Genomic DNA, 27,582 nt, shown 5'->3' with positions numbered 1-27,582 from the left:
TTTCTCATTATAATATGAATAATGATATTTACAATATTGTGAGTAGATTGATATTATTTTATAGTACTGTAAGTGAGTATAAAACAAACAATGAAGTAAAATTAATAAAATAAATCGACTTTTATTTACATCATGAAGTTAGGTACTTATGGATATCTCACAACGTCGTTGCCAGATTTTTCTCATTGGCTACGATATCATGTATAAAATATAGTTAAATGACTTACTCAGGTTATAGAAAAACTGTCACTATAAATCACAACAGTCATTAATTCATTTCGTCCAAATCAATCGTAAATTTTCATATTGAAAACCAAATTAAAAAATGCATAGAAGTATCGTTATTCCCAAAGGGACCATTAGCCCTGATAAAACTACAGTCATCAAAGTTCCAGTGACAGCACCCGAAAACACTACTCCACTTATAGTTGTTAATAAGCAATCTCCTAGATATAAACCATCAGATACGCAAGAATTTAATCCACAACAAACTCCAATACCCCAACAATACTCCAATCAAACTCAAATGTATCAATCTCAAAGAAGGTATCAACAAGATGAGACATATCGTAATCAGACTGCTCCAAGACCAAATATGAATCAAACAAACAATTCGCCTTGTGATTGTAATGCCAATAAAAGTCCCGCAGTACAATCCCCACCACCGAACACATCTAACATAGTTGCTTATTGTACCGATAAAATTCCCGAAGCTGAGGATGATGCTTTGGAGTGTGAATGCAACGTTGACAACGATGTACCCGAAGTTAACGACGACGTACCCTACACCGAGAATGATGATTCGTCGTGTTTCTGTGACGATTACTCCAATTGTAAATATGAAACCTCACAAAGTCAGTATAATCCCGCATCGTCGAATGTAAATGATTTTTATAATGGGACACCCGCTCAACTTAATGACGTCGACGATGATGCTACTAATTGTCAATGTAGCGATTCCGCACCTTGTCAGACTTATTCAAACCCGCAGGATACGTATCAATACCCAGTTGGTCCTTCGAATGATTTTGATAACTATTCATCGTTCATGAGAGGATTGGAAAGCGGATATCCGACAACAATGAATCAACAACCTCAAAATGGGAAGTTATGTACATGTAATAGTGAACCAGAAGAGACTTACCCTGAAGACGACGAATTAAATTGCCTGTGCAGTCCTCAATCGCCTTGTAAGGTTCCCGATATTGAATACGCCGAAACTGAAGAGCTCGATTGTCAATGTAGTCCTCAATCACCTTGTAAGGATACCCAAGGACAATATGATAGTTTTCAACCGACAACTAGCAACAGAGCACCAAGTTTCAGTCGAATACAAGATTCGCAATATCAAAATGATTACAATGATTTCGTGAAAGGACTAAACTCATCGTTTGCACCTCCACAAACACGAGGTGCTAATTCAACGTTTGCACCGCCACAAGGAGGGGGCTTCAATTCAACGTTTGCACCGCCACAAACACGGGGTGCTAATTCAACGTTTGCACCGCCACAAGGAGGTGGCTTCAATTCAACGTTTGCACCGCCTCAAGGAGGCGGTTTCAATTCAACGTTTGCACCGCCACAAGGAGGCGGTTTCAATTCCACGCTTGCGCCGCCACAAAGACGAGCTTCTAGTTCAAGTGCCAATAATCGATCTCCTGCGGGAGCTACAAGCATGCAGGAAGGAAGAACTTTTAACCCAGCTACAGGTAAAGAAGAAATTATCTGTCCGGTTTATCTGGATTCTATTAACGAAGAAGAAGAACATCCAAGTGACAATCAACTTAACCCGAACATGAAAATAATAAACGTAAATTCTCGAACGTATACCCGAATCGATGACGGTCCTGTACAAGGAAGGACATTTAACTTTGAGGATCCGGAAAGGAAGGGTGTGTCGTCGAATGTATTCGACCAATTGGCTAAAAGTATTTTGGAAGAACCGCCCGAAGCCAACGGACAAGATACATTTAGGACAATTTGTACTGATAGGGATGATCTATTAAATCCGAATGACAATGAGGGCGATGAAAGGAATAAAAGATGTAAATGTTGAAGGATTTAAAGACATGTTTTAATTGGAGATAAATAAAAAACGATTCATATGCTCTAAAATTTGTATTTTTTAATTTTATTTCAGATAAAGTTGACTTTACTTGATGGTATAATTTTTAATACGTAAGCCCATTCGCTTTTCACTGTTGATTTATCGGGAAAGTTGATATTTACTGAATCGTTGTTTAAAGTCCACTGCAAAATATAAAAAAAAGTAACTTACAATACGAGGTAACTAAGATATTTATAACATAAACGTTCAAGCGAGAAAATTCGCATAGTTCTAATCAAATTGGTCTTTTTTGTTATCAAAAGTTTGTAATATGAGAAATATTTTACATTGTTGCTACGTTTTTCAAACTTTCGGTATAAAATTATGAGTTGACTAAGGTTATTATCAATACAACCAAAAGAACGTTCCTATTTCACTAATGTGACATATTGAAAAATCTACGGGAATTGTAAGTGGAACGCACATCTTGTTGGATCACAATATGGCGACTTGGTGACAGCGCACAGTTGATATTGCTTCTCTTAAATTTATTTTTGACACAACTGAATGGATTTCTGTTGTATTACAGATACGTTTCCATAAAAGTCCACTTCGACTACCAATAATTCATGGGTTTTACAGCGACATCATCGCTGACGTCGAGCGATCGCTGACGAACACTAGGAGTTTTAAATTGAATTATACAAAAGTTATCATAATTGGTTTGTGCATTAAATGGAACGTACTGATTGTCAAGTTGACATTTCATTGAAATAATAAGAAGTGAAAACGGAATTTTCAATATTATATAAAATATCCAAACTTATTTTCAACTTGCTTTCGTTATACGTTCAACATTTAAGTTCGCGCGAGTTTCCATGATTGGCTAATATTTCAATATGGCGGTGTGTTGAAAGTTTTTCTCATTGGTCGTGCGCGGTAACCTCACTATCTTTTACACCATACAAATAATACTTTGTAACCATAAATTCATTTTAGAAATTTTGATTTTGTTAAGTTACCGCAACTGATTAGTTCGCCTCTTTGACTCATACAGAGTACAAATTTACGTCTAGAGAATTTTATATTATACTATAGCGTTTTGAAATGTTCTCATTCGGTTAAGATGATTAAAATTTGTTTTATCAATCAGGTATTTATCAAAATAGCAAGTCGGACTTTATTATTTATATGTATCTGTGAATACTTATATACAGGGTAAGTCATGTAGTTAACTCTCTACACATGTTTACAAAAGTCTACTTCAAGTTATAATTTGAAATCAGTTTTAATACATAGAAACTTATGGATGATGTGAAGTTTCACTGTAATATTTTAGTTCAAGTTGATAAAAATGTTTTCGTTTTTAATTACATGCAAATATTTTCAATGTTATAGACTGTTTTAGTTTTGTTCTGTTGAGAAAACAGTATTTGAATGATAATTTCGTTTGTAACGTCATTGGTACATGTTTTAAAACGATCGAACGCTTTTTTTGATGATATATTTTGGCTTGTAAGTACGAGGAAAAATCTATAACTTGTATGGATCATTTTATGTACAATTATGCCACTTCAGTACATGAATATGTTCTCTAATGTAAACAGTAACGTTTGCTCAATAATTATCATCAATAATTACCTTTAATGCCTCGTTTCCATTACCAAGTAAATATACAGAAGTTGCAGGATCCTTGAAAATATCAATAGCAGCTCCGAGGTTTAAAATATTGTGTTCGGGCCATCCCAAACTGATAGCATATACAGCAGAACCCTTGCTTGTGTACCAAACGTTACCGTTTAACGTATCATTCTGTGTCGTCCATGGTTTGGTACTATAAATAGCTTCGCCGTTGATGGATAACCAGGTACCTAAGTCTCGGAGACGCTGTTGGAAAATCGGGGCGATAATACCGTCTTTAGTTGGACCAATGTTAATAAGAATATTTCCTATATATAAAAAATACTCGTGATTGTATATTAGGAAAATTGATATTGAATAAAAGACGTACCGCCACAACTAACAGTGCTGGTTAGTTGTGTCAAAAGCTCTAATGTAGTCATGTAATCGTCCAATTTGGCGTTTCTTCTGAATCCCCATGATGTTTTGTCTAAAGTCATCGCGTTTTCCCATTTATGTTGTTGCAGTGTACCTAAATGGAAAATTTTAAAAAAATACGTAGGTATATAAATAAATAATAAAAAAATACCTGGGTTATATCTATCTTGACAGGAAAAGAAACCTCCGTGATTACAAGGTATATCTGTTCCCCATCTGTCATTAACAACGACTTCGTCTTTAACGGGACTCTCGTTATATAACCAAGCTAAAAATTCTTTCGACTTCCAATATGTATCAGGAGCTTCCCAATCTCCATCAGACCAAACTATTGAGGGGTTGTAAGCGTTAACAAGCTCAATCAATTCCGGGTTAACCTTCAAATAAATAGTCATTGTCCTATCAATGAACCTTTTCTCGTGTATTTACCCCATACAGCACCGATTATCATAAAAAATTAGATTTTAATCCGGTCAATTTAGACATTCGAAGTTACATAAATTCCCATCTAGCTGAAAATCAGTCAAATTATTTAAAATACAATTGAACATAGAATTTGAATGTTCCCCATGATTTCCGTGTATGGAAAAAATTTCATTGGAGGTTAAAAAATGAGTTTCTCGCAATTTTTAGCAAAATGGCGAGTTTTATCATAAAACTACCTCGGACAAAAATTATAGATTATAAAATTATCTACAAAATACGTTTCAATACTTTTTTTCCTACGAGCCACCGTTTCTGAGATATAATGATTCAAAACGTTGTGAAAGTTTTATTTTATAACTTTTACAGCTTTTTGAATCGTTATATCTCAGAAACGGTGGCTCATAGTGAAAAAAGTATTGAAACGTATTTTGTAGATAATTTTATGATATACAATTTTTGTTTCAAATATTTTCATGTTAAAACTCACCATTTTGCTAAAAATTGCGAGAAACTCATTTTTTAACCTCCAATGAAATTTTTTCCATACACGGAAATCATGGGGAACATTCAAATTCTATATTCAATTGTATTTTAAACAATTTTACTGATTTTCAGCTCGATGGGAATTGATGTAGCGTTATTCTTATTTTTTGGTGAAATTTGACCTGACTATTAATATCTACCTTACCCTCTATTCCAAAATCTACACTGTGCCATGAGGCATGCTGTAACGGTGAAACATTTTTCGTTAAAAATAAGTACGTAAATCGATTATTTGACTCATTCTAAGCAACTTTTGTTTCATAAAGTTTTTTCTGAAAGTCAATATTTTTCGAATTATTCGTGATTGAAATTGTAGATTTCCATGCAAAAAACACGTTTTCGGACGGTTTTTCGCGAATAACTGCAAAAATATGCATCTAATCGAAAAATCTGTAGAGAGCAATATGATAGCTTATGAAAAAAATAGGAAAATCGTGTGTTTATTATATTGTTGGACCCAATACAAACGGTATTATTGCTTGTGAAAAGTTGATTGGTATTTTCAAGTTCCAAAATGGAAAGTTCCTACGTACAATAACCAAAAACCAATGCATTTTTCGTGGGAAACTCTGGAAACTTTTTCAAAAGTTGCATGTCCTACTCTTTCAAGGAGGGGGTCAATCTTTGTCTGGGAAAACTGAATATCTACTGCCCAATGGCACTGAAGGCGCAAATAGCTGTGATGTTGCGTCCTCTATTCCAGGACCAAGTTTCTGGACCGATGAAATGTTTTTTCATAACTGAGACAAGGTTTTTGAAGAAAGATCGACCTCATTTTCATTAAATCCTGCCTAAGACTTGTTGCTGATGGCTTCTCTTGCCATTTTAGTCTCTCGTTTAAAGTTTTGGTTTATTTTTAATTCCTCAGCCACATTGTATGAACTTTTTCTCAAGTCTGTAATAGACATTTCATAAGAAGAAGTTCAAAAATGTGTTTTGTAAGTACTGCTTCCTCTTCCTCGCTGAACACCGAGGATTTGATGTGTTGACTTTTTAGTCTATCACGAAGTATTGTTCGTGGTATCTTATACAATATGGAGACGTTTTTGACCGACTTCCCTTCGACTATTCGTTGTAAAGCCCCCTGAAGTGCTTCCTGGGTCCAGCTACCCTTCTCCGTGGTCCTTTTTTTTCACCTGCACCAACATAAAAATCACAAAAGGGCTATGGCATAATAATTCGGTGTAATACCGCCCCCTGGTGGTCTGGAAATCAAAAATTAGATCAAAAGTTGAAAAAAAAATACATTAAACGACACTATTCCACAACGACTCCAGCTACGACTAATGGCGCCAGAGTCAATAGTCTGCGCATCGCCCGCTAGGCTGCAGCACTTGTTACCTGATTCTATCTCTAGCAGTTGTCCCTCCAGGGTAGTTTTTACCCCTAAAATCGGTGCTGTATGGGATAAATACAGGGTTTACATTTACAATCATAAATTTTGAGAAATGAAAAATCGAAATTCTCACTTTTTTATCCACAAAATCCGTTTGGGTGTAATTGGTAGCCTTATCTGCGAGATAGAGTTCATTGAACCATTCGTAATATGAATGATAGACACCGAATTTGAGGTTTTTGTCTCTTACTGCAGTCGCCAGTTCGCCTAAACATATTTATATGTAATGAAGTTATTGCTAGAAATATTGTGTTAAATTTACCAAGAACATCTCTTCCTGGTCCGACGTCTTTGGCATTCCAACTAAATGAGTATTTAGAAGGCCATAATGTATATCCTTCATGATGTTTGCTAGTTAAAACGACGTACCTGTAATCCAAATATATCAATAAAATGTTAGCAATGAAGATTTTTCATGTTGTGGGCTTACTTGGCACCAGAATTGGCGAAAATTTCGGCCCATTCGTCTGGGTTGTAGAATTCAGCAGTAAAGTCTTTTGCAAAATTTTGATAGTTCCAATTTGGTGCATAATTCTTTTTCATATACTCAACAACATCGTCATCTTTTCCTGATACAAAAAAATAATATATAAATAAGACTTGAGCATTAGAATGAATTTCAATTCTCTTCATAAATCGTAGTTGTGAGCCGTTGAGCACATAGGCCTTCAGATAGGCCCGTCGTGTACACTTGACGTTACCAGAGGCCGATATCCTTTGAGAATCCAATCAGGCGTATTGTTTTGAACCGTTTCATGACATTAGACAAGTTTCGAGGTCTGCCCAGGTGTTTAGACCGCGCTCGTGTGTGCAGGGCACTCACAGATATCGTGATCTGCAGTTTCGTCCTCCTCCATGCACCAACGGCACTCCGGATCGGTTAGAAATCCGGTTGTTGTTTGGTGTAAGACGCACGGGGTCCATCCCTTTGCTTGTCTCATACCCTAATGTCTCTATCCATCTCTGTCGAGCCCGTCTTGCGAGTAGACCGTTCAGAGACGCGTTGGGAACGCTTTTGGCCACACCAAGAATGGGTTCGATGATCCCAGTCTAGCGAGTAAGTCCACTTCGTCAGTGCCTTTGTTGCCCAAATGACCGGGCACCCAAACTAGCTGGATTTTGCAGCCATCACTCACCAGATTCTGTAGAACTCTCTCACATTCCAGCACTATCCTAGAGCACACCTTATAAGCCGTTATAGCTAGTATGGCAGCTCTACTGTTAAATCAGATTGAGATTACAGTGTTTCTGTGGCGTCGATTGTGTTTAGCGCGTGCGTAGAGGTCTTGTTCGGCCAAAAAATCTCTCCTGGAGCCATCTGTGTACCGGGTCGACTTCATTATTCAAAATAGCGATCATAAAGTCACCATTCCACTGCTCCCGCTAAGTGATGTGTGCCTCCAAACCCTTATTATCCACCGTCGTAGGCGTCATTTGATCGCTGTCCATCGAAATGATTGGACATTTCCCTGCGTCCAGATTCTTGTATGGCGAGTTGATCTACCCTTCAGTTCTTTGTGGATGTTCAGTCTGTAGGCTGTCCTCATGGCTTCGAATTGTATCGCTAGACCCAAGGGTGGACTTCAAGAGGCCTAGTTAGGGTCGTACGCAAGGCGCTGGACTCTATTTTATTATCCCGGTGCACTATTTTGGCTATTTGGTTCCATTCGGTTTTCAGGATATTCCAAAGATGAGAAGTGAAAGTAGGACACTGCTTTCTGACTTTCCTGTTCAATTTGTCCCATCGGGTTGAGGACAGGCGACTAAATCATTCCTTTCAGTACATTTTTCCTTTCCAATTCTTTCAGCTACTATTCCTCCAAAGCATCCCCAAACCATCACCGAGAATCCGCCGTGTTTTACAGTCAACATTGACATGGATCTAACATCCGTTCTTACTTTGGTCTGCGCACAACCACTATTAAATCATCAATCCTTAAAACTATCTTCCAGTCTTCATGCGTTCAATTTTTATGTTATTAGCTTACTGCAATCTCTTAATTTTATTTTGAGGCTTTTCTCAAACTCCTTTTCACTGTAGAAGTGCTCAGAGTTCATTGATATGAGCTGCTATCTCTGGACTCGTTTACTGATTAATACAATACATTTATCTTCAGCGCAGAGGTTGTTCGAGGATGTCCTAAAGGTTTTCTATTATCAAAACTCCTGGTGGATGCATATTTTTTCACGTTGTAGTCCACGGTACGTCGGGATACTTTTAATTCAGCGGCAATGGTACGGTTACTTTTACCTAGATTATGAAGATTTGTGGTTAAAGCAGGAATTTCAACCAGTTTTACCCATTTTAAAACTTTCAAGTCTGAATTTACGAGAACGAAAACAATTCGTATACAAACTTCATAAAAAGATGTCTTGGTTCCAAAATTATGAATCTTAGCGTCTCGCAGAGCTAACTGGGACATAAATACCAAAGAAATAATTCACAGTTAATTGCTAATAAACAAATCCACAGATACATAAGAACAACGAATAAGGCACACTATTATTTTTGGACCTTCTCTTTTGAACTTTTATGAATGGAAACTTTTGACCCGTAGTGTATATATATAATCAGTCGTATATTTCATAAACATTTTATTTAACTAATAGTGCATTTAACAACTTTCGGTAGTCCCCTTGTATTATTTTCAACATTTAACAATTTCAGATTTATAATTTTTTAAAAACTCTACTATGAAGCTTAATCCGTCTCTGTACAAACATAAAATAGAAATACTTTCTTGGCACTTGATTTAATGGATGTTATCAACTTGTAAATAATCAAATACTAAACAAACATATTGAATTTTGACCCCAAGAAGTATTTATTGATTATTTGAGATAAAATGAACGAGATTTTTAGAATTTAGAATAAAATGCAACTTGTAATAATAAAAAAATTATAATTTTTTAGTAATTATTATAAAATCGAACAGAATTAGACCAGAAATTTCAATTTACGACTATTAAAATTATAAATATTATACATACGCTTCCAATCAGCCCAAAACCATTCTGATCTAAAACTAGGGACAGAAAAAACACCCCAATGTATGAAAATTCCAACTTTAGATTCATCATACCATGACGGTAACGGTCTAGAATCTAAGCTTTTCCATATGGGTTTATATTCAACGGCATTACAACGCACTAATATCGTTAAAACCACTAATAATAAAATCATCGTTTAACAGAGGAATAATAACTGAATTTTCTTCGGTGTATTTATCTGCGCGATGTTTTTTGACGTAAATCTTGTTTGGAATCGTATTAGAACAGCTGATCTACGTCAGAATAGCGGCCGTAGGTTCAACAATCGATTTTCTCGTATGTACCCTTCTTAATTTTTTTACGGTGACGAGGGTTGTTTTGTATCGTTCTATGGTGTTTCGAGGATTCCATAAATACTTTTTAAATCTATTTCAGATGAAACTGTGGCAACCCCGCCAGGTGTTCTTGCATTTAAAACTACTAAATACAGGTATACAGTTATCACAAAACGATAATCCGTGCACATCTGATTGACCGATACCTTTCCCAGGAATTTCCAAGTAACGTTCTTAACGTCCTAGTAACATACGATTATACCTGATTTGGGAAAAACCAATACCTTCTACCTGCTCATTGTTTCATAATTATACGAACCCAGGCGAGGCTGATAATTTTTTAAAACGTGAGTGAGTAATTTTCGCAAAGCGATAACCCAGTGGCAACTAAGAGGTATAAAGAAAGGGAGGGAGTTGGCCTACAATAATAATATGTGATGATGATGATGTTTTTTAGTATAAACGTATATAAAAGACAAATTAATAGTTCTATATTTATGCATATCCTATTCAAATGAATTAACATTGTTAGAACTCGTCCACGACATGGACCGTGAAGCAGGTTCTATTCGGTTATAATGGTAGTCGAATACGCCGGTTCACAGAATTCGTTCGATGTTTTTACACATGTTCTTATCATAGCAGTGATTTCTTCATATTGTTTTTTTTTCCAGCCAGTTTCTGGGAAAGCAGTTTTATTTGTTTGTTTGTTTATTTTCTAGAATTATCGAGAAATTCTCTTTGGATATAAATATTAGTTTGTTTAGCAGCAGTTTATAATTAACGGAACGAAATAATGAACAGTAACCGATGATTAATTATAAAGTAATGAATATTTAGTTATATAAATAGTATAAGCGTGTATAATTTTACCCCATCTTTAGAAAACAGTTTAAATAAATTAGAAAATAAGAGAAACATTACAAAATTATTATATTTCGAAAAAAACTGGGATGTCATTTGAACAGGTATGACAAAATGTGGATCCTTAATCACTAAATCAGAAATAGTGATACCAAACATGAAGAATCCGATTAATCTGCAACAATTGGGGGTAGAGATTGATTAGGGCAGTAGAAACCAGAACAATATTCACCCCCTTGGGTACAAAGTAAAGTTATCAGGTCTAATAACCAACAAATAACTTCAAAAAGCAAATAAATCTACACGCAGAAGCTTATCGCAGGGTTGTCAGATCTTTGGTTGCAGAATACGGGACAATCAACACCCCCGCCCTTCCGAGAAGCAAAAGCGGGAAAATCTTCATAGAAATTAAGAAATATAAGGTTAAAAAAATAACCTTTAAATCGGATTATTTCTAAAATGTATTATCTGGATCTTAGTATTGTTGTTTAATATTTTTTTGACTGCTATGAACTGTGAACTGAACTAAGTCACGTTTGTTGATGACATCACCCCGTGGTGGGGTGGTGGCGCCAATATTAATGTATTTTGCTTCGAGATAATACAATGTAAGCCAAAACTTTTCATTTTCACTTTGTTCCCTGGCGCGTGACAAGTTATGGAAATGCGGAACTGTTTCTTGGAATTCGTGACGTCTGGCAACCCTGGTTTATGACAAAATCATTTGTTTACCCCACGGCGGTCATTTTAAAATGGGTATCAGTTTATTTGGACAGTTTTGCAACCATAAATATATTCTTTAATATATTTATAAAACTACTTCTTAAAAGATGAATTTTGTTTAACATAATGCTGATATCTCGGCAATTTTGTTTTAGAAAACATATTTATGACGATTATTTTTCGACTTTTTATTGTTTGATTTATAGAAATTTATGTTAGATCGAAACTTACTTGCCCACTGTTCCCAAATCCATTCTGATCTGAAACCAGGTACTGAAAATACCCCCCAGTGTAAGAATATACCAATTTTAGCTTCATCATACCAATTGGGTAAAGGTCTAGCATCCAAACTATCCCATGTCGCTTGGTACTGCGCCTGGGAAGCAGATAGCGAAAACAACAAAACCACTATTGAAATCATCATTTATTCAACTGCGAAATAAAAAATGCCTGATATTTATAATCATTTTTAATCTTCAAATGATAAATAGTATATATTCGAGTATCTATTCAAATTATGATTGTTTAGTGAAGCAAACTTTGATAAAATATATTCAAATTCAGTGGAAACAACAGGGCGGACTTTCGATGTCAGTGCACGGCACAGAACTAATCGATTTTCGCGGTTCATTTTAATTTACTACTTGGAATATCTACTGTACTTTTCAACTAAACCAAGGGAATTTAGTAGACATGATTACAATATAATTTTTAAAATTAAAATTGGGCGAGCTATTTAACATAGTAGGCATTTCAAACTGAAAATTTGGACATGAGAAAGCTGTACGCAAAATGGATGCCGCGTTTGCTCTCAATGGAACAAAAAAGGATTCGTGAAGATGTTTCCATTGAGTGTTTTGAATGTTTCACATAAATAAAGCCGTTTCATAACCATAGATGAAACGTGGGACTATCACTTCAGAACCGAAACAAAATAACAATAAAAACAACGCACTGAAAAGAGAGAACCTGGTTCCAAAGAAGGCGAAGATCCTTTCATCTGCAGGCAAGGTCATGGCGTCAGTTTTTTGGGATAATTTTCATCGACTATGATCTTCAGAAGAAAGTAGACAATGAAAGATAGGAATGGATGGGATAGCTTCATACTTCAAATGTTTTCACAAAATTCTTCCCATTTAGAACGCACATCAGAAAAGCGTTTGGAAAATTGAAGAAATGTTGTATTTATCTTGACAATTGACATTGACAGTAGTGACACATTGTGTCATTAGTGTCAATGTGGCAGAACTAAATGTGTGTTTCCGAAATTTATATGCAAGTTGACTTTTCTATTGGGTATGTCACAAGCAGTGCCGCCAACCATTCATAACGAAAAATCGCCGTTTCCACAGACAGCCGCTACAAAAATATTCGTATGACAACTATGTGTCAAATATAATTCACGATATTCATCAAAATTCCAGTATCACCGGCAATTCTAATTAATGTATAATCATGGCGAATTCGAGTCAACAAAGATCAAAATCGAAAAAAAGAACGATAATTATACCCAGCGGTACTTTAAACGAAGACGAAACCACCATAATACACGTACCACGAAAACTGAACACATCAGCCCCTCTGTTAGTAACTAATTACGTAGATGATACTTATTTGAAAGTACAAAGTCTTCCTATTTGGAACGACGAACTCGACGCGGAAGATATTTGCTTCCCAAGCGAATATTGGAATGTGGAAGGAGCCGGTTGTACTGATAAAGAAACAATATTCACAACTCTAGTACCACTAAAAGAGCCAGGTCAAGATTGTACAGAAACTTCCGAATATTTGAATTATGATCATAATTTATTAGTCACTCCTGATGTTCCCGAAGAGGAAGCGGATATTTCTAAATTCTGCCCACCTACTTGTAGTACTTTTAGACAAGGAGCTAACGGCTTTGATGATATGAATCAAACTGGGCGAACTTCTCAGCAAGACACTACTCAATCGAGCACACGAACAGATGGACCTCCATGTTGTTTTGATACTACCAATCCTAATATAACTTACGATTTCAGACCCGTTTTGGAATGTGATTTTAATGATCCTCGACAACAATCCTAAATAAATAATCATCATCGTATACGATTTATTACAATTATGTATTCAAACCTTTGAAATAAAAAAATGCAACTCAATGATTTGGAATGTATGAGGGTTTATCAATTTTTTCGTGAAGTATATTTTCATTTTTATACACACGTTGTAAAAAATTCCACCACATAATTTCTAAAAATATGGAGTTGCAAAGAAAACTAAAGGTCGTATGACATTATGTAGTTTCCGTTGTTGTTTTCTGTATAGTTTTCAGTTGACAAAAACTACAGAAATCTTCTTCGTAAAAGTTTACAGCAACTTCCATTGACAGAAAATTTCCACAGTTTTAGTACAAAACTTCCAGATTCTAGACTGAATCATTACACTTTTGTGTTAAATTCCAAATCGACAATTCCACCCCATAAGTTCTACAAATATGGAATTGGAATAAATACTAAAGTCCGCATGGCATCACGTAGTTTCCGTTGTTGTCTTCTGTATAGTTTTCAGTTGACAAAAACTACAGAAATCTTCTTCGTAAAAGTTTACAGCAACTTCCATTGACAGAAAATTTCCACAGTTTTAGTACAAAACTTCCAGATTCTAGACTGAATCATTACACTTTTGTGTTAAATTCCAAATCGACAATTCCACCCCATAAGTTCTACAAATATGGAATTGGAATAAATACTAAAGTCCGCATGGCATCACGTAGTTTCCGTTGTTGTCTTCTGTATAGTTTTCAGTTGACAAAAACTACAGAAATCTTCTTCGTAAAAGTTTACAGCAACTTCCATTGACAGAAAATTTCCACAGTTTTAGTAAAAAACTTCCAGATTCTAGACTGAATCATTACACTTTTGTGTTAAATTCCAAATCGACAATTCCACCCCATAAGTTCTACAAATATGGAATTGGAATAAATACTAAAGTCCGCATGGCATCACGTAGTTTCCGTTGTTGTCTTCTGTATAGTTTCCAGTTGACAAAACTACAGAAATCTTCTTCGGAAAAGTTTACAGCAGCTTCCATTGACAGAAATTTCCACAGTTTTAGTACAAAACTTCCAGATTCTAGACTGAATCATTACACTTTTGTGTTAAATTCCAAATCGACAATTCCACCCCATAAGTTCTACAAATATGGAATTGGAATAAATACTAAAGTCCGCATGGCATCACGTAGTTTCCGTTGTTGTCTTCTGTATAGTTTTCAGTTGACAAAAACTACAGAAATCTTCTTCGGAAAAGTTTACAGCAGCTTCCATTGACAGAAAATTTCCACAGTTTTAGTAAAAAACTTCCAGATTCTAGACTGAATCATTACACTTTTGTGTTAAATTCCAAATCGACAATTCCACCCCATAAGTTCTACAAATATGGAATTGGAATAAATACTAAAGTCCGCATGGCATCACGTAGTTTCCGTTGTTGTCTTCTGTATAGTTTTCAGTTGACAAAAACTACAGAAATCTTCTTCGGAAAAGTTTACAGCAGCTTCCATTGACAGAAAATTTCCACAGTTTTAGTAAAAAACTTCCAGATTCTAGACTGAATCATTACACTTTTGTGTTAAATTCCAAATCGACAATTCCACCCCATAAGTTCTACAAATATGGAATTGGAATAAATACTAAAGTCCGCATGGCATCACGTAGTTTCCGTTGTTGTCTTCTGTATAGTTTTCAGTTGACAAAAACTACAGAAATCTTCTTCGGAAAAGTTTACAGCAGCTTCCATTGACAGAAATTTCCACAGTTTTAGTACAAAACTTCCAGATTCTAGACTGAATCATTACACTTTTGTGTTAAATTCCAAATCGACCATTCCACCCCATAAGTTCTACAAATATGGAATTGGAATAAGTACTAAAGGCCGCATGGCATCATGTAGTTTCCGTTGTCGTTTTCTGTATAGTTTTCAGTTGACAAAAACTACAGAAATCTTCTTCGGAAAAGTTTACAGCAGCTTCCATTGACAGAAATTTCAACAGTTTTAGTACAAAACTTCCAGATTCTAGACTGAATCATTACACTTTTGTGTTAAATTCCAAATCGACCATTCCACCCCATAAGTTCTACAAATATGGAATTGGAATAAGTACTAAAGGCCGCATGGCATCATGTAGTTTCCGTTGTCGTTTTCTGTATAGTTTTCAGTTGACAAAAACTACAGAAATCTTCTTCGGAAAAGTTTACAGCAGCTTCCATTGACAGAAAATTTCCACAGTTTTAGTACAAAACTTCCAGATTCTAGACTGAATCATTACACTTTTGTGTTAAATTCCAAATCGACAATTCCACCCCATAAGTTCTACAAATATGGAATTGGAATAAGTACTAAAGGCCGCATGGCATCATGTAGTTTCCGTTGTCGTTTTCTGTATAGTTTTCAGTTGACAAAAACTACAGAAATCTTCTTCGGAAAAGTTTACAGCAGCTTCCATTGACAGAAAATTTCCACAGTTTTAGTACAAAACTTCCAGATTCTAGACTGAATCATTACACTTTTGTGTTAAATTCCAAATCGACCATTCCACCCCATAAGTTCTACAAATATGGAATTGGAATAAGTACTAAAGGCCGCATGGCATCATGTAGTTTCCGTTGTCGTTTTCTGTATAGTTTTCAGTTGACAAAAACTACAGAAATCTTCTTCGGAAAAGTTTACAGCAGCTTCCATTGACAGAAAATTTCCACAGTTTTAGTACAAAACTTCCAGATTCTAGACTGAATCATTACACTTTTGTGTTAAATTCCAAATCGACCATTCCACCCCATAAGTTCTACAAATATGGAATTGGAATAAGTACTAAAGGCCGCATGGCATCATGTAGTTTCCGTTGTCGTTTTCTGTATAGTTTTCAGTTGACAAAAACTACAGAAATCTTCTTCGGAAAAGTTTACAGCAGCTTCCATTGACAGAAAATTTCCACAGTTTTAGTACAAAACTTCCAGATTCTAGACTGAATCATTACACTTTTGTGTTAAATTCCAAATCGACCATTCCACCCCATAAGTTCTACAAATATGGAATTGGAATAAGTACTAAAGGCCGCATGGCATCATGTAGTTTCCGTTGTCGTTTTCTGTATAGTTTTCAGTTGACAAAAACTACAGAAATCTTCTTCGGAAAAGTTTACAGCAGCTTCCATTGACAGAAAATTTCCACAGTTTTAGTACAAAACTTCCAGATTCTAGACTGAATCATTACACTTTTGTGTTAAATTCCAAATCGACAATTCCACCCCATAAGTTCTACAAATATGGAATTTGAATAAATACTAAAGTCCGCATGGCATCACGTAGTTTCCGTTGTTGTCTTCTGTATAGTTTCCAGTTGACAAAACTACAGAAATCTTCTTCGGAAAAGTTTACAGCAGCTTCCATTGACAGAAATTTCCACAGTTTTAGTACAAAACTTCCAGATTCTAGACTGAATCATTACACTTTTGTGTTAAATTCCAAATCGACCATTCCACCCCATAAGTTCTACAAATATGGAATTGGAATAAGTACTAAAGGCCGCATGGCATCATGTAGTTTCCGTTGTCGTTTTCTGTATAGTTTTCAGTTGACAAAAACTACAGAAATCTTCTTCGGAAAAGTTTACAGCAGCTTCCATTGACAGAAAATTTCCACAGTTTTAGTACAAAACTTCCAGATTCTAGACTGAATCTTTACACTTTTGTGTTAAATTCCAAATCGACCATTCCACCCCATAAGTTCTACAAATATGGAATTGGAATAAGTACTAAAGGCCGCATGGCATCATGTAGTTTCCGTTGTCGTTTTCTGTATAGTTTTCAGTTGACAAAAACTACAGAAATCTTCTTCGGAAAAGTTTACAGCAGCTTCCATTGACAGAAAATTTCCACAGTTTTAGTACAAAACTTCCAGATTCTAGACTGAATCATTACACTTTTGTGTTAAATTCCAAATCGACCCTAAAACGTTTAACTGTCAATAACAAATGAGATTCTAAAAATATGTCAAACTGACTTCAAATAAATCAAAATCTGACAAAATTTTAGTTTAATTAAATAAAAAATGGCCGAAGAAGGAGAAGCCGCCGAAGGTAAATACTCTTGTTGATTTAAACTTCGTATTGATTCAAAATTTTTAGAAGAAACTCCTGCTGAAGTTGACGAAACAGAAGGAAACGAAGAAACGTATCAAAGATTTAGGTGACAATTATTTTTATAAATGATTCGATTATTTATACAACTTATTGGAAAATTTCAGTATAACTAGAGTTTTAATTAAACCAGGAAAATCATTGACTGTTAGTACAGATGCTAATATACCGAATAGATTACCAATATTACCCAAAAATCCGAAAGCGTACACCCCAATGCCCTATATTTTCAGGTAATACACTGTTAAAAATCAATATAATTGTATTAAACAATTATTTTAGAGTCCCCACAACTTCCACCCCTACGAAAGTAGTAAATCTTTCAGCTAGAAGTCCCCCTTTTCACGTTTTATTAGATCACACAATAGCTGTGGTCTGGTTGCTATTCGCTGCAGGAGAATACGATTGCCCCTTAGGTAAAACTATGATGTTGTTGTTTATTCATTATATATCAGGATAAAATTACTTACAGGTATAAATCAATTGCAATGGGCGTTAGCATTTCTAAAAACCATTCAATGTCGAACTGGAGACTATTCCAAAGACATAGAATTGTGTATAAACGCTTTGGAAAACATCCTAGTCACGCAATATTCAGATTTGATCACTGAAATTGGACCTGCTACACGTTTAGACGAAACTATACATTATGGGGGAGGCGCATTAGGTTCAAGGTATTATTAAGTATCAGATAGGGTTGTAAATCCTAACCAAAAAGGGATTTACTGAACGTTGCTTTTCAAATTTACAACTGTAACATTTTATTTTTATTATTTTAGTTTCGTGCGTAAATTTTTTTCGTTTAAATTAGTGTTTAGAGGTTTTTATTCAATTGTACAGTATATTTTGACTGCATTATGATTACTATTATTATAGATCTGGCTCTGAAGATGAAAACTTTGATATCGAAACGCGCGCCGGGCAGTGTAATTGTGAGTGCTGATATAGCAATCACATATATAGTTGGTTTTCCAAAATCCTTGTTCAACCTTTCACTTTTTCTTGACCTTTATAGCCTTAGTTCTTTGAGATGTATTTCCAATTTCTTCACCATGTATGGTTCAAATTAAATCTTCATTTCAGATCGTTGTAGTCTGTATGGATTCTCATATATCTATTTGGTAGATTTATCCTATTTTCTATTAGAAGATTTTCCAGTATATTATAAAAAAATTGATCTTTGAGCCTCAGATACGGAATTTTTCACATTTTATCGAATTACTGTGAGTCTGGGGATAGATATATACATAAATACAAGGTTTTCTCTAGCACCACAAACCCCAATTAAATTACATTTGAGGTGGTAAATACCTCTTGGTCTCCAGGTCATACTAAAGGAGTTTGGTCGCGGTGGATGGAAGTGGGTGGTTTTGGGTCGCTAAATAATGAGTGGTTCTGAAAAGGTGAGCTCTGAACATAGACAAAGCAGTCGTCTCCAGCAGCCTAGGTAGAAGAGCCGTTTCCCAGGGCCCAGGTAGCGGAGTCGTTCCGCGACTTTAGTAGCAGTAACAGCAGTTTTTCCAAGACTCTCGAAATTTTTCTAAATTTGGCAACGTTGTAACAAATTCGTAGTAATCATGTTTATAGAATTGTCATTTCCAATTCTATTGAAGAAATATAAGAGGTTTTTGCGAAATACCTCGTTATTATTAATTTCTTTTAGTACAATGGTAACACAAGAAATACCATTTTCATTAAATTACTCCCAGTTGATAACGAAGAGTCCTCCAAATGTATACGTATCTGGATCCACTCAACCCATGTCCATGACTTCTATAGAATGCGAAGAAGCCTTAGAGAATCTCAAGAAGGCTGCAGGAGTAGATTCCATTGAAAATCTTGGTAATTTATAATTGAAATAAATTTAAAAACATTTTTTTTATTTGTAATATGTTCAGATTCCGTTTCAAGAGAAAAGGCTATAAACGTATTACGCATGTGGAAATCGGATCAAGTTGAAAAGATTCGCGGGGAATTGAGAAGACTCCGTTCAATAGAAGACAAAATGAAAGATATAGATTCAAACTTTCCGGGGTACATGGAAGAGAAACCTGAAATGTTGATTGGTAGAGACTAGGCGATTATTTCATTTTGTTATCTACAAAATACTCCATTAAACTTTTTTCTTCCAATCATTGTGTATTTAATTTCCTAATTTGACATATATTTCCAATACTAACCTCACAATACGTAGACATTGACATCTGTATATTCATCGACACGTAGATAACTTCACGATAATGAAATGAGAAAAAAAGACGAAACGTCAAAGCGGATTTCTATTTTTCATAAACGTCAAAAAATTTTATGTCAACAAACGTGAAATGCTTTTTTTTAATTTATATAATCAAATAATAATAATCGAGAATAGTTAAACACGTGACAATATTGATTCTTTTATTCTCGACCGACCACTTTGCCTAAAACCTGTTATTACTTTTTTAATAAAATATTTAAATTTGCTTTATAAGAGTTATCAATTAATTCGAGAAATATTCACAGGAACCTCGAAATTAATCGATTACTCTACGAGTAACGAGACGTAATGAACGAAAAGGATTACGTCAATTTACAAGTGAAAAATGATAATCGATTATTTTCGATTGGTATTCGTTTCAATTATATAATGAATGTTAGCTCTCAACAAACTGCTCCCAAATGCATTTCCGCGTTTTTAGCATGATCAGAGGCGTTAAAGATTCGTTACTTTTATACTTGCATTTCCATTGGCTACATTTTAACATTAAAATAACTATATAATTTTTTTAATCGATTTTTTTTTCGATTACTTTCACATATTTGCAAAAGAACAACTTTTAATTGTTAAAAACATATTCCCTTCAAAAATTATCGCCATTCTTCGTACACGACAACAAGGTGACAGCTACGACCAAGGTTAGTACAAGTTAGGTTACCCGATAACTTGTCTGATCTACGCGTGACGTCATCTGTTGAAAGCAGACAGGAATAGCACGGTTTTAGTTGATTTGTTTGGCCATTTTTTGAGGATAAATATAGAAATTAGATATTTTTATGTGATTTTATTGCGATACCGTTTATTGTTTCAAATTGCAGCTTATTATTAATGTCACAGTATCTAATTTACATAATGACATAATAATTTTGTTTTAGCTTACCTTAAATAATCCATTTATGTATCAAATATTGTATACTTTTACTAAACAAAGTTTCTACACTCATCTATATACTTAATGCATACTAAAATGTTTTCTTAACTCAAACTTAGTCCACTAAACTACTGTCTTAATAAAAGGTTTAAGAAAATCTCATAAAAACACTACTTTCTACACTAGTTTCCCACAAATTACGTAATGGCTTCTTTCTTTCGTTTGTCGCATCCATGTTATCGGGCAACCTATCCTCTACTAACCTTGACCTACTACAATTTCGTCTTCTTTTTTATTTGTTAAACTGCATCGGTCTTTATCATCGATATACTCCAATTAATGTTTGGTAGCTTCAGGGAATTTATACTTACATAATAATTTATTATTTGACTTTAATTTTTTAAATTCATTTTGTTTTTAATTTATTTATTTTTAATGAATGAAAATGCTCAATATATTTATCATTATAAGAAAATGTGGAGATATGTTATTATGCTGCTTCTTCTTCTGCTACAACTTCTTCTTCTTCTTCTTTTTCATCTTCTACTATACTAACGTTGTCTTTATCATTAAATGATTCCAGTTCCGAATTTGTCATTTTTAAATGATTTATAATTCCAGTTACATTTGGAGGATTGTTTCCAAATTCGTCCCTGATGTTCTCCAAATAGCTCAAAGTCCATCTAAAAGTTATTTTTGAATTTTATTAATTAATTTGATTTTATTGGATATTTCATTCTTGTATTTACCTTTGATGTTCTATTGGGATGCTATCATGACCAGCGGCCAAAAGCATTATGGTACTTATAGTAATCGCTAAAAGATCTATGACGTCTTGGGCGGGATTTGGTGGTTTCGGAAATTCTTCGAATGTATCATCAAACAACGCCCACGGAGACGATATCATAGCAGTTGTTACGCGGAATTCTCGAGTCGTACCCCCAACAGGCGTTTGGAAACTTGAAAGTTAAAAATACAATTTAAATAAAAATTCTTCTGGAATTAATACAGTTTCAACTCACAAGCTTTCGAAAGCAGCACTTTTTGATCTGGAAGATCTGGATCTAATAGACCTTCTTGATGCTATAGTAGTTCTGGAGGATTTTCCTCTGCTATCGATTTGCGCTTCCGGTGGTAATTCGATTTTTGCGATTCCTCCAGGTCGCGGTATAGTAAAAAATACTTCCGGATGACTTTCATTTAAATACGCCATTTTTTATATGTTTGAATATTCACTGGATAATTTAAAAGTTACAAATCGACGTTAAACGTCATTAAATGACGTGATTGACGATATTATTAAAGGCAGTGTTCCATGCGTTATTTATTTCGATATTTGTTGGCTCAAATTCATATTTTAAACAATTATAGTCTCGTGATTAAATTCTACTGAGGTGTTAAAATGGTATCAAGGAATAGTAAACGATAAAAATAAAAGTTTTAGTTATAATAATAAATCTAGAACGATACTGTCAACTTCACGTTGACACTGTCTCATTTATTTTTCGTTTAGATGTAGTTTAAAAAATTTCGTAAAGCTAAATTTCAAGTAATATTTTCGGAATGGCTCAAAGGAACTTTCAATGGGACTACGGCGAATCGAAATGGACGAAAATAATTATACCCAGCGGTACTGTCGATCCAAATCAATCGACTGTCATACAGATTCCCGAAGATCTTCAACACACCGAAGTTATTATTGCCAGAAGTCCAGTAAATACGCCATACAATCATTAAAAAATATTCAATGAGAATAATTGATTCTTTGTAGGGTGCTAATGGTCAAGATAGGACTAATGGCGGCGGAGGTGTAGGAGGCGGCGGCGGCGGCGGTAAACCTTGCCCGTCTACATCTCGTGGACAGGCAGGGGGTGCGTCTCAGCAGGTAATAATATTTGGATTCACAAACAAACATTTTTAATTGCTTTTTTTTTTCAATGATGATCATAGATAGATGATCCACGAGTAGGATGGGTTATTTTTAAAAAAAAAAGTAACAAATTATTATTTTTTCGCGTCAATTTTTGGTATACAATGAAGCATCACACATTAGAAAATACGTGACGTTTTATTTTCAACTACAAATGTCGATTCATAAACTTGATGTTGTACCATGCAAATCCTTGTCCACATCCACTCATTCCATCTAAAAACGACCTCAAGAATCATTTGCTAGAACCGCCCCAACTTAAGATCTTGTTAATCTTCACAACTTGGCACGCTCTGTAAAACGTGATTCATCTTCTTTCATTCTCTTTGTTATAGGTGCCTTCAAAGTTAATCGTCGACTGTATTTTTTACTTTAATCTTCCTTGGTGGGATCAATTCCCTCAACTGAATGTTACAGTGAATTATGAGGTCTTGAAATCATCTCCTGGCCATAATTTTTTGAATCTTCTTTCGGTCCAACTCTTACTGGATCTACTGATCTCCCAACAAAACATTGCACGTCTCAGAGTTCTGACTGGAATTATTACCATTTTTATTACTTTTATTACTTATTAAATATTTTAATTTTTGATTTATCGATGTAATCTTGTTATTTCGTTACATAACTTTGGATTCTCTATACCAATTTCGACAAATAATCGTCGTCTATTTGGTTCCATTCGTTTTTCAGGATATTTCGAAGATAAGAAGTCAATCGGGTTGAGGTCAGGCGACTGTGACGACTTTCCAATCCTTTTAAATACACTTTGCATAGTTTCAAACATTAATTGAGATCGTTGTCATGATGGAAGATGAATTTTCTGCCGTTCAGGCGCTGGCCAGAGTCTACCTCTTTTTTTTTAAATAGGCCGAGCCACCGCCGTGTTTTAAAGTACTTTGCCAGTACTTCCTTTGACCTGCGCACAAATACTAATCTCTTAGAACATCCCACCCTAAAACTCCCTTCCGGTCCAATTTTCATATTATCCAGCTCACTGCTACCTCTTTATTTTATTTTAACGTCTTAAAAGAGGTTTCTTTACCGCCTCACCTCCAAAAAAGTAGCTTCTTTCAACTGAAGGAGTACTCGAAGGCAGTTTCCTAGATTCATTGATCTCAACAGATATCTCTGGGTCCGTGGGTGGAGGATCACGTTTACTGATCAATTTAATACGTTTATCTTCAGCGGTTGTGGTTTTTCGAGGACGCCTTGAACGTTTTCTATAGCCACATCTCATGGTGGATGGATATTTTTAATCAAAAGATGTTTTGCGTCTCATAGAACTAACTGAGACTAAACTACAATCATAAACATCGAAGGAAATGATTCGCATGTAAAGAATAATGAACAAAGTAGCCGGTATTTGCAAGTTTTAACTTGTCGCACTTAACGACAACTACGCTTTAGTTGTCCTCTTACCTTCTTGTCCAATAAGTAGTCGATAAGGTCCCTAAACGTCAATTCTCTTTCCATATACTTTGCTTTAATGATCTAGAAGATTCCTCCTTCATTCAATGTCTTCCGATATCTTTCTGTTTGCTTTGCACCATTTCTCGATTAGTTTTTGGTTACCATCTCCGATTGGGTGCTTCTGGTGGCAGTGTGCCCAGTGTACATAGTCTCCAAGGGAATAAAACAATTCTTCGTGGCTTTTCGATATCATATATTTAGATTACTTGCCAATGACACGCCGTTCCAGTACGATAATTATCGCAAAAAGTTTATTCAGACATAGGAGATTATAAGAATTTTAATTTTAGGGTAGTTATGCACCCCCATCGCCAGGACAAACATTTTCAAGTCCTCCACCTTCATCGAGAAGTCAAAATGTACCTACTCCAGGTCCTGGAGGTGAAGGTAGAACAAAATTCGTTCGTAATACAATTTTCTTGTCATTTCTTTTCCTTATTTTTTTCTACAGACGATGAAGATACTAACATGCTGGAATTGACGACCCCCAATGAGGCTGATATCATTAAATTCGTAAGAGAATGTGATCATCAACGAGCTAGATTGTTAGTGATGCCTATAAATAAAAAAATGCGATTGATGGAACAAATGGAGTACATAGAAACCGGTGTGGTTCGTAGGGATTTGAAAGAATTCCAAGAAACTAGAAGGAAATTGGTTTTTGATCTGCAAAGTCTGTTCGCAGCTTTACCAAATGTCAAACAAACCGTCAAAGGTATTATAATTTTTGCTTTTTCAGGTCGTTGAGTGTGTATATATATATATATAATGTATTTTTATTTACAGGTGTAGCTTTAGGAAAGCCCTGATCACCTATTAGAAAAAAAATAATGTTTTCTTCTTTTAAATTGTTTCTTTTGTTAACACTTTATCATTATCACGAAATAACTGAAAATAAATGATTTTTTGAATAGTTTTTATACGTTTTTTTCAAGTTACGTTTTAAATAGTAATAAAAAAATAGATTTAGGATAAATAATATTCATTTCTAATAGATAATTCTTCAAATTAATCAAACAATTATACGGATTAAATAAAAATACGAGGGCGGTACAAATATAATCAAGACAAACGGTGTAGATGGCGCGCCTGTATGTTTTGAAGGGCGCGTCTTGTTTATGTGTCACCCGGGTTCCTTACTAACATTGTCGAATAGTTTTAGTAATACGAAACACGGAAAATCTTCGGCGTTTACGAAACTGTTGTGTTTAAATGGACCAAGATTTTCAAAAATGGCCGCGAAACCGTCGAGAATGATCCACCATAACACCAGACAACATTCGCTGCAAAGACCAACTCCTAGAATAAATTTCGACTTAACTCTACATTAGTATTGGGTAGTGTAGAGTCTGTCAAGTTCAATATTGCAAAATATCGGCGCGATGGATTCCCAAACTGTTCTTCTTCTTCTGCTATCCATTAATGGATGTTTGCGATCACTTCTGACCATTTTATCCTGTCTCTGGTGGTATCAGTTAATTTTCCTGTGGCTCTTATTATTATCCAATTTCTGATATTGTGAAGCCACGACTCGTGCTATCCAACCCTCATCTTTCCAATATCTTTTTCCTTCTATCGAGAGTTGAAGCAAATGGTACCTTTTGCTCCCTAATACAGGTCTTCGTTTTATCGTGCTCAGAAATTCACGTTCTCTTCCTATTCCCCTCAAAATTTCTTGCTATAAAAATTCCTCCGTAGATCTACATCTCATGGGGCCTCCATGGTGTTAACTTTCAGTCTCCAGCCTTCCATATACCGTACAATACTGTTGAGCTTCGAGAAAAAATTCATGAGATGGAAGTTTTTTCTCACTGACGTAATACGAGGTAAACGAAAATGGTTTTTAACGCGATCTCCACTACAAATAAAACATGGGCACACAAATTATGTGTATTGTATATTGTACATTAACTTCTTTCGCACATAACGTTCCATAAATTCTGCATACTACTCTAGCCTTCTCAAAACACACGTGAAACCTGCTTAGCATTTCAGCACAAAGAGTGATTTTTTCCAGGATAACTCGAGTCCTCACACCGCGCGTCGCACGCTCGATACAATGTCAGAATTCGTAGGAGAGATGCTTGAACATCCTTCCTACAGTCAGGACTTATCGCCCTGAGACTACCACATGACTGGACTACTGAAAAAAGACTTCGGAGGTCACAAGTTCAACACTGGGTTACCCAAGGAAACTGGCATTCAAAAGTTTCCGGAGAGAATGTCTAGCTAACGCAAAATTGACTCATGTCTTTAAAATGACTGTTGCAAAACAACTTTTGCTATTTGTATAAAAAACGCAAGTAATTTGCTGATACAAATGGCTAATATACAAGTTCAAGTAGTGTTCTAGTAGTAGATAAGTCGATTCACGACCACAAAAGAAAATGAACCGTAGTGTACTCTTTTGGTTCATTAGCAAAACTAATACGTTTACAGATTTAACGGTAGGTCGAACAGCATTGACATTTGACATAATGTTATGGATGCGTAGTTGGTCACGATCGTTTTGGTTAATACATCGCCAAAAATTTTAATTTAGAATTTGAATTTGAAATATGTCGCCAAAAGCAGAGAGGAAACTATTGTTTCCAAGTTTAGTTCTGCTAATGAACTGAGAGATGGCGTTGAAACGGGTACTCGATTTGGCTAAAGGATGTGGTGATCTATGGTTGAAAGAAGATGCAATAAGTCATCCCCTAACCGTACAGTTTATCCGAGAATATTAAAATTGAATCAACCGTGAATGTGAATGTTCAAAACGAGAAAATTTTTCCGCTTTCGTTGTTCCATCTTTACGTTAATTGTTAAAAATCAATTGTTAAGATGTTCTATGATCATCCAAGCTTTTTTGTCACTAAGGGTTCTGATTTCTCTTCCAATGTTTCATCAATATTAGAAAATGAAAAAAATGAATCATTGATGTTTCCACTTCCCCCAGAAACTTTTTTGAACACCTTTTCATTTACCTTCTTCAGTAATCTTTGTTCGTTTAAGTCGTTTCCAAACAGTTTGGGGTACAAATTTGTGGTGCAGGTTAATCAAAAATCATTCAATTGAGCCCTAATTGCACACGTGTTTAGTAACGACAAAATAAAATGCCCTGGTAACTTTGAAGATTATTTCAATGGGTGGATTGATAGACACTCCTACTCGTCAGAGCATCGCTGGAATATATTTTGTGGGGATTTCTTAAAAACTTTGAAATATCTGCAAGAATGCATTCGTAAATTATGCAGAAATGCAGAATAGGTACCAACGAGATGATTCTGAATTACAAATATTTCCTCACCCATTTTTATTTACATAAGGTGTTTATTTTACTATTATACATTATCATGGCCCAATTATGATTATTAAATAAACAAAGTAAACATTTAAAATCAACGTTATGTTTGAGACACCCTCTATATTTTTATGGTTATGTTTCTAAATGTTCTTGATTGTAGGTTTGTTTCAAAATTAGTTTTTTTAATAATTTGTAAAGATTAAAAT

The 27,582-nt window shown here is 35.0% G+C and overlaps 4 protein-coding genes across 6 annotated transcripts; 2 read left to right on the top strand and 2 right to left on the bottom strand.

Moving 5' to 3' along the window:
* Positions 1-228: 228 nt before the first annotated feature.
* LOC130898895 (uncharacterized) lies at positions 229-19,694 on the top strand. Its single transcript, XM_057808487.1, has 10 exons — positions 229-2,051; positions 9,897-9,951; positions 12,853-13,418; positions 13,698-13,898; positions 17,548-17,608; positions 17,667-17,792; positions 17,842-17,975; positions 18,032-18,233; positions 19,223-19,401; positions 19,458-19,694. The coding sequence occupies exons 1-10, from the start codon at positions 326-328 to the stop codon at positions 19,634-19,636; spliced, it is 3,429 nt and encodes a 1,142-aa protein (XP_057664470.1). The 5' UTR covers positions 229-325; the 3' UTR covers positions 19,637-19,694.
* On the bottom strand, positions 2,104-11,906 carry LOC130898768 (alpha-L-fucosidase). Of its 2 annotated transcripts, none has more exons than XM_057808273.1 (8): positions 11,615-11,906; positions 6,901-7,039; positions 6,733-6,839; positions 6,544-6,677; positions 4,257-4,482; positions 4,059-4,199; positions 3,689-3,996; positions 2,104-2,250 (listed from the first exon to the last, which is right to left on the bottom strand). In XM_057808273.1, the coding sequence occupies exons 1-8, from the start codon at positions 11,805-11,807 to the stop codon at positions 2,137-2,139; spliced, it is 1,362 nt and encodes a 453-aa protein (XP_057664256.1). In that variant the 5' UTR covers positions 11,808-11,906; the 3' UTR covers positions 2,104-2,136. The 2 variants fall into 2 exon arrangements, with proteins under 2 accessions (XP_057664256.1, XP_057664255.1); XM_057808272.1 differs by lacking the exon at positions 11,615-11,906 and adding an exon at positions 9,462-9,761.
* Positions 19,695-21,096: 1,402 nt separating the features above from the next.
* On the bottom strand, positions 21,097-22,043 carry LOC130898545 (uncharacterized). Its single transcript, XM_057807927.1, has 3 exons — positions 21,710-22,043; positions 21,437-21,646; positions 21,097-21,370 (listed from the first exon to the last, which is right to left on the bottom strand). The coding sequence occupies exons 1-3, from the start codon at positions 21,898-21,900 to the stop codon at positions 21,178-21,180; spliced, it is 594 nt and encodes a 197-aa protein (XP_057663910.1). The 5' UTR covers positions 21,901-22,043; the 3' UTR covers positions 21,097-21,177.
* Positions 22,044-22,104: 61 nt separating this feature from the next.
* On the top strand, positions 22,105-25,003 carry LOC130898544 (uncharacterized). 2 transcript variants are annotated; one of them, XM_057807926.1, is made up of 5 exons: positions 22,105-22,400; positions 22,459-22,572; positions 24,378-24,468; positions 24,539-24,802; positions 24,874-25,003. In XM_057807926.1, the coding sequence occupies exons 1-5, from the start codon at positions 22,251-22,253 to the stop codon at positions 24,894-24,896; spliced, it is 642 nt and encodes a 213-aa protein (XP_057663909.1). In that variant the 5' UTR covers positions 22,105-22,250; the 3' UTR covers positions 24,897-25,003. The 2 variants fall into 2 exon arrangements, with proteins under 2 accessions (XP_057663909.1, XP_057663907.1); XM_057807924.1 differs by having other exon boundaries at positions 24,378-24,474.
* Positions 25,004-27,582: the final 2,579 nt, after the last annotated feature.

Source organism: Diorhabda carinulata, chromosome 10 (genome assembly GCF_026250575.1).
Source record: "Diorhabda carinulata isolate Delta chromosome 10, icDioCari1.1, whole genome shotgun sequence".
NCBI classification, from domain to species: Eukaryota; Metazoa; Arthropoda; class Insecta; order Coleoptera; family Chrysomelidae; genus Diorhabda; species Diorhabda carinulata.
This window is presented reverse-complemented; position numbering and strand designations above follow the sequence as displayed.

What these genes read in the sequence shown, in the direction of transcription:
- LOC130898895 (XM_057808487.1), top strand. Translation starts at nt 326, where the DNA reads ATGCATAGAAGTATCGTTATTCCCAAAGGGACCATTAGCCCTGATAAA. An exon ending in AGAATACGATTGCCCCTTAG is followed by an intron (nt 17,976 to 18,031) that starts GTAAAACTATGA and finishes AATTACTTACAG; the next exon opens with GTATAAATCAATTGCAATGG. An exon ending in GGAGGCGCATTAGGTTCAAG is followed by an intron (nt 18,234 to 19,222) that starts GTATTATTAAGT and finishes AATTTCTTTTAG; the next exon opens with TACAATGGTAACACAAGAAA.
- LOC130898768 (XM_057808273.1), bottom strand. Translation starts at nt 11,807, where the DNA reads ATGATGATTTCAATAGTGGTTTTGTTGTTTTCGCTATCTGCTTCCCAG. An exon ending in TTCGCCAATTCTGGTGCCAA is followed by an intron (nt 6,840 to 6,900) that starts GTAAGCCCACAA and finishes TTTGGATTACAG; the next exon opens with GTACGTCGTTTTAACTAGCA. An exon ending in TCAAGATAGATATAACCCAG is followed by an intron (nt 4,200 to 4,256) that starts GTATTTTTTTAT and finishes TTTTCCATTTAG; the next exon opens with GTACACTGCAACAACATAAA.
- LOC130898545 (XM_057807927.1), bottom strand. Translation starts at nt 21,900, where the DNA reads ATGGCGTATTTAAATGAAAGTCATCCGGAAGTATTTTTTACTATACCG. An exon ending in AGTGCTGCTTTCGAAAGCTT is followed by an intron (nt 21,647 to 21,709) that starts GTGAGTTGAAAC and finishes TTAACTTTCAAG; the next exon opens with TTTCCAAACGCCTGTTGGGG. An exon ending in ATCCCAATAGAACATCAAAG is followed by an intron (nt 21,371 to 21,436) that starts GTAAATACAAGA and finishes AATAACTTTTAG; the next exon opens with ATGGACTTTGAGCTATTTGG.
- LOC130898544 (XM_057807924.1), top strand. Translation starts at nt 22,251, where the DNA reads ATGGCTCAAAGGAACTTTCAATGGGACTACGGCGAATCGAAATGGACG. An exon ending in TCCAGGTCCTGGAGGTGAAG is followed by an intron (nt 24,475 to 24,538) that starts GTAGAACAAAAT and finishes TTTTTTCTACAG; the next exon opens with ACGATGAAGATACTAACATG. An exon ending in TGTCAAACAAACCGTCAAAG is followed by an intron (nt 24,803 to 24,873) that starts GTATTATAATTT and finishes TTTTATTTACAG; the next exon opens with GTGTAGCTTTAGGAAAGCCC.